The sequence below is a fragment of the Sinocyclocheilus rhinocerous genome, unplaced genomic scaffold (assembly GCF_001515625.1).
Source record: "Sinocyclocheilus rhinocerous isolate Xijiao unplaced genomic scaffold, SAMN03320098_v1.1 scaffold215, whole genome shotgun sequence".
NCBI lineage: Eukaryota > Metazoa > Chordata > Actinopteri > Cypriniformes > Cyprinidae > Sinocyclocheilus > Sinocyclocheilus rhinocerous.
The window spans coordinates 454,429-457,402 of NW_015660885.1; the positions used below are offsets into that span (position 1 = coordinate 454,429).

Sequence of the window (2,974 nt, forward strand, 5' to 3'; positions counted from 1 at the left end):
GCAAATGTGTGTTTTTAACATATAGAATCTTTAATCTTGAATCTAGGGTTTGGAAAGTCTAGTTTAATGAAAATAAAATCCATATTCATAATCTTTTTACAACTGTAGATCAATTTACAGGCGTTCATTTAGCATTAGTGATGTTAAACGAGTCATAAATGTTCTGCTTACATGGTGCCGGCACACTTTTTGGGAGAAAATCAGATAATAAGGGAGTGATTGATGCCGTGATCGTCCAGAGAAAGATGCAGGACTGGATCAGAGATTAGAGGATCTATCAAAAAAATGTATCAACATACAGTAAATGATCTATTAGTCACGTAAAAAACATCTCAAACACACAAAACAATGCATGCATAAACCATTTTATCTGTAGTCACACCTTTAAATGGTGAATAAAGGCTTTAGTATAATTAGATTACATGCAGACAGTGCATACGGATATATATATATATATATATATGTACACACACACACACATATATATAACAAAAAACAAAAAATATATTATATATATATATGTATAAACAAATTAATAATTATATTAATATATAATTACACATTTAATTAAAATATTTTAAATAATATACTACATATATATTTGTAATTAATTTGATATTTTATACAAATAATATAAAAGTATATACATATTTAAAAAGTTTTAAGAATTATATTAAAAATAAGAATTTTTATGAATTATAGTAAAGTGCAAATGAAGTACAAACGATCATTGTAGTGCAAAGTACAAATGTGGTTCAGAATAGTAAAATATGCCACATTTGTACTTTTACTCTCTATTCTAAATATTGGGTCCGTAATGCATGCAGAACCTGAAAGCAGTCAGTAGAGATCCATCAGTTAAGCAGCAGAAGCTGTGATGTTGAGATGTTAGACGGCTTTACTCACATGTTCCCGCTGCAGGTCTGGCTCTTCTCGTCAGTCTGGTTCCTTCTGCAACAGAACCACAAACTTAGAGCAGAACAGACACAAACCATCCGTCTCCACTGATCCTGCTCTCTCTCTCTCTCTGCTGGTCTCTTATCCAGTGCACTCTCTCTCTCTCTCTCTCGCTCTATCTCTCTCTCTCTCTCTCTCTCTCTCTCGCTCTCTCTCTCTTTCTCTCTGTCTCTCGCTCTCTCTCTCTCTCTGTCAGCCGGGACGGGGGATGATTTAACGGGCCCCTCTGCGCGTTACCGTAAATCGTTAAGGCAAACCGGCGGGACTCTCATCCAATCAAAGCGATGCTCTCTCAAGCGCATATTTCACATCCATCTCACCTGAGTGTGGCGCTGGCATTACGAGCATGCGTTCAGATGTGATGAACGCTCGCATGCACAAGAGGAAGTTAAACATTATAATGGATCAAGCAACATATGAGGAAACTATATAACATGCACTCTGGTTTCAGATGGTAATAACATGATTTATATGGTACAAGGATGCTTTTATTTTCTCCCAAAACACTAAATTGCAACAACACCACCACCACAGCACTTTCACAATGTTTTTCATTATGCACATAATAATTCCTGCATATAATACTTTCAAGCTCAGTTTCCTGCATATAATATTTTCCTGCTCCGTGATGTGATCAAATGCAATAGTAGGAGCTCATTTTAAAGGTAATCTGATCTAACACGGCAAATTATGACACATATTTTGAGATAAGACTTGATTTAATAACCTTCCACAAGCATAAACAACAGCAACTAAACAAAAGGACCGTATGTTTTGAAGTTATGAAATGTCAAAAGTGTCATTTTTAAAGTTTTTTTTTTTGAGTAACTATTTATTGAAATGTATCACATAAAAGTAAAAAAAATATTTTAACATTTAAAATATAAAAATGCATATAATTTTTTAACATAAATGTAACTTTTATTGATTATAAAAGATCTGAAGTGCTTATTTTGAGTAACTATTTATTGAAATGTATCACTTATAAAAATAAAAAATATTTAACATATTTGAATATAAAATGTTATATATTTTTTTTTCATATACAGTCATGGCCAAAAATATCGGCACCCTTGGTAAATATGATCAAAGAAGGCTGTGAAAATTAATCTGCATTGTTAATCCTTTTGATCTTTTATTTAAAAAATTCACAAAAATCTAACCTTTCATTGGATAATAAGAATTTTAAATGGGGGGGAAAATATCATTTCTTGTCAGGTGCTCTCTAAACTCATCAGGCATTATAGGAGAAAACTCAGAGCTGTTATTATGCCAAATGGAGGTTTCAAAAAGCATTGAATAAAAGGGTGCCGTTAATTGTGTCCAACGTGTATTTGAGAAAAACATTTATGTCATACTGACATTTCCCCCCATTTTAAAATTCTTATTATCCAATGAAAGGTTAGATTTTTGTGAATTTTTTTAAATAAAAGATCAAAAGGATTAACAATGCAAATTAATTTTCACAGCCTTCTTTGATCATATTTACCAAGGGTGCCGATATTTTTGGCCATGACTGTATATAATTTTTATTTATAATAAAATATTGAAGTGCTTATTTTGAGTAACTACTTATAAATGTATAAATGTATCACTTATAAAAAAAAATATTTTAACATATTTGAATATAATTTTTTTAACATATATCATTTTTATTTATTATAAAACATTGACGTGCTTATTTTGAGTAACTATTTAAATGTATCACTTATAAAAATAAAAAAAATCGATTTTAATATATTTAAATATATAATAACATATAAGTATATATTTTATTTATTATATATTAAGTATTGTGTCAAACTGCACCTGTATAAAATAAAAATACAAAAATAATATAATAATAATAATATATATATAGTTTATATTTATTTTAAATATTTATATATTATAATATATTGTGTTAAAAAGCATCTACGTAATACAAAAACGATCAAATTAAACAACTGAACCTTTCAAAAATTCTCAATAATCTATATAGCTTTATAGTGGTAACGCACAGTAAACGCTGGCAGTA

General features: G+C 29.7%; 1 protein-coding gene across 1 annotated transcript in view; it reads right to left on the reverse strand.

Moving 5' to 3' along the window:
* il1rap (interleukin 1 receptor accessory protein) overlaps positions 1-2,974 on the reverse strand; it is a 26,006-nt gene that overhangs the window by 22,515 nt on the left and 517 nt on the right. Inside the window, exons 2-3 of the mRNA XM_016535133.1 lie at positions 907-951; positions 172-274 (exon numbers count right to left, since the gene is read on the reverse strand). Of these exons, the coding sequence (XP_016390619.1) occupies positions 172-173 (2 nt within the window). The 5' untranslated portion in view covers positions 174-274; positions 907-951. The remainder of the gene's footprint in view (positions 1-171; positions 275-906; positions 952-2,974) is intronic.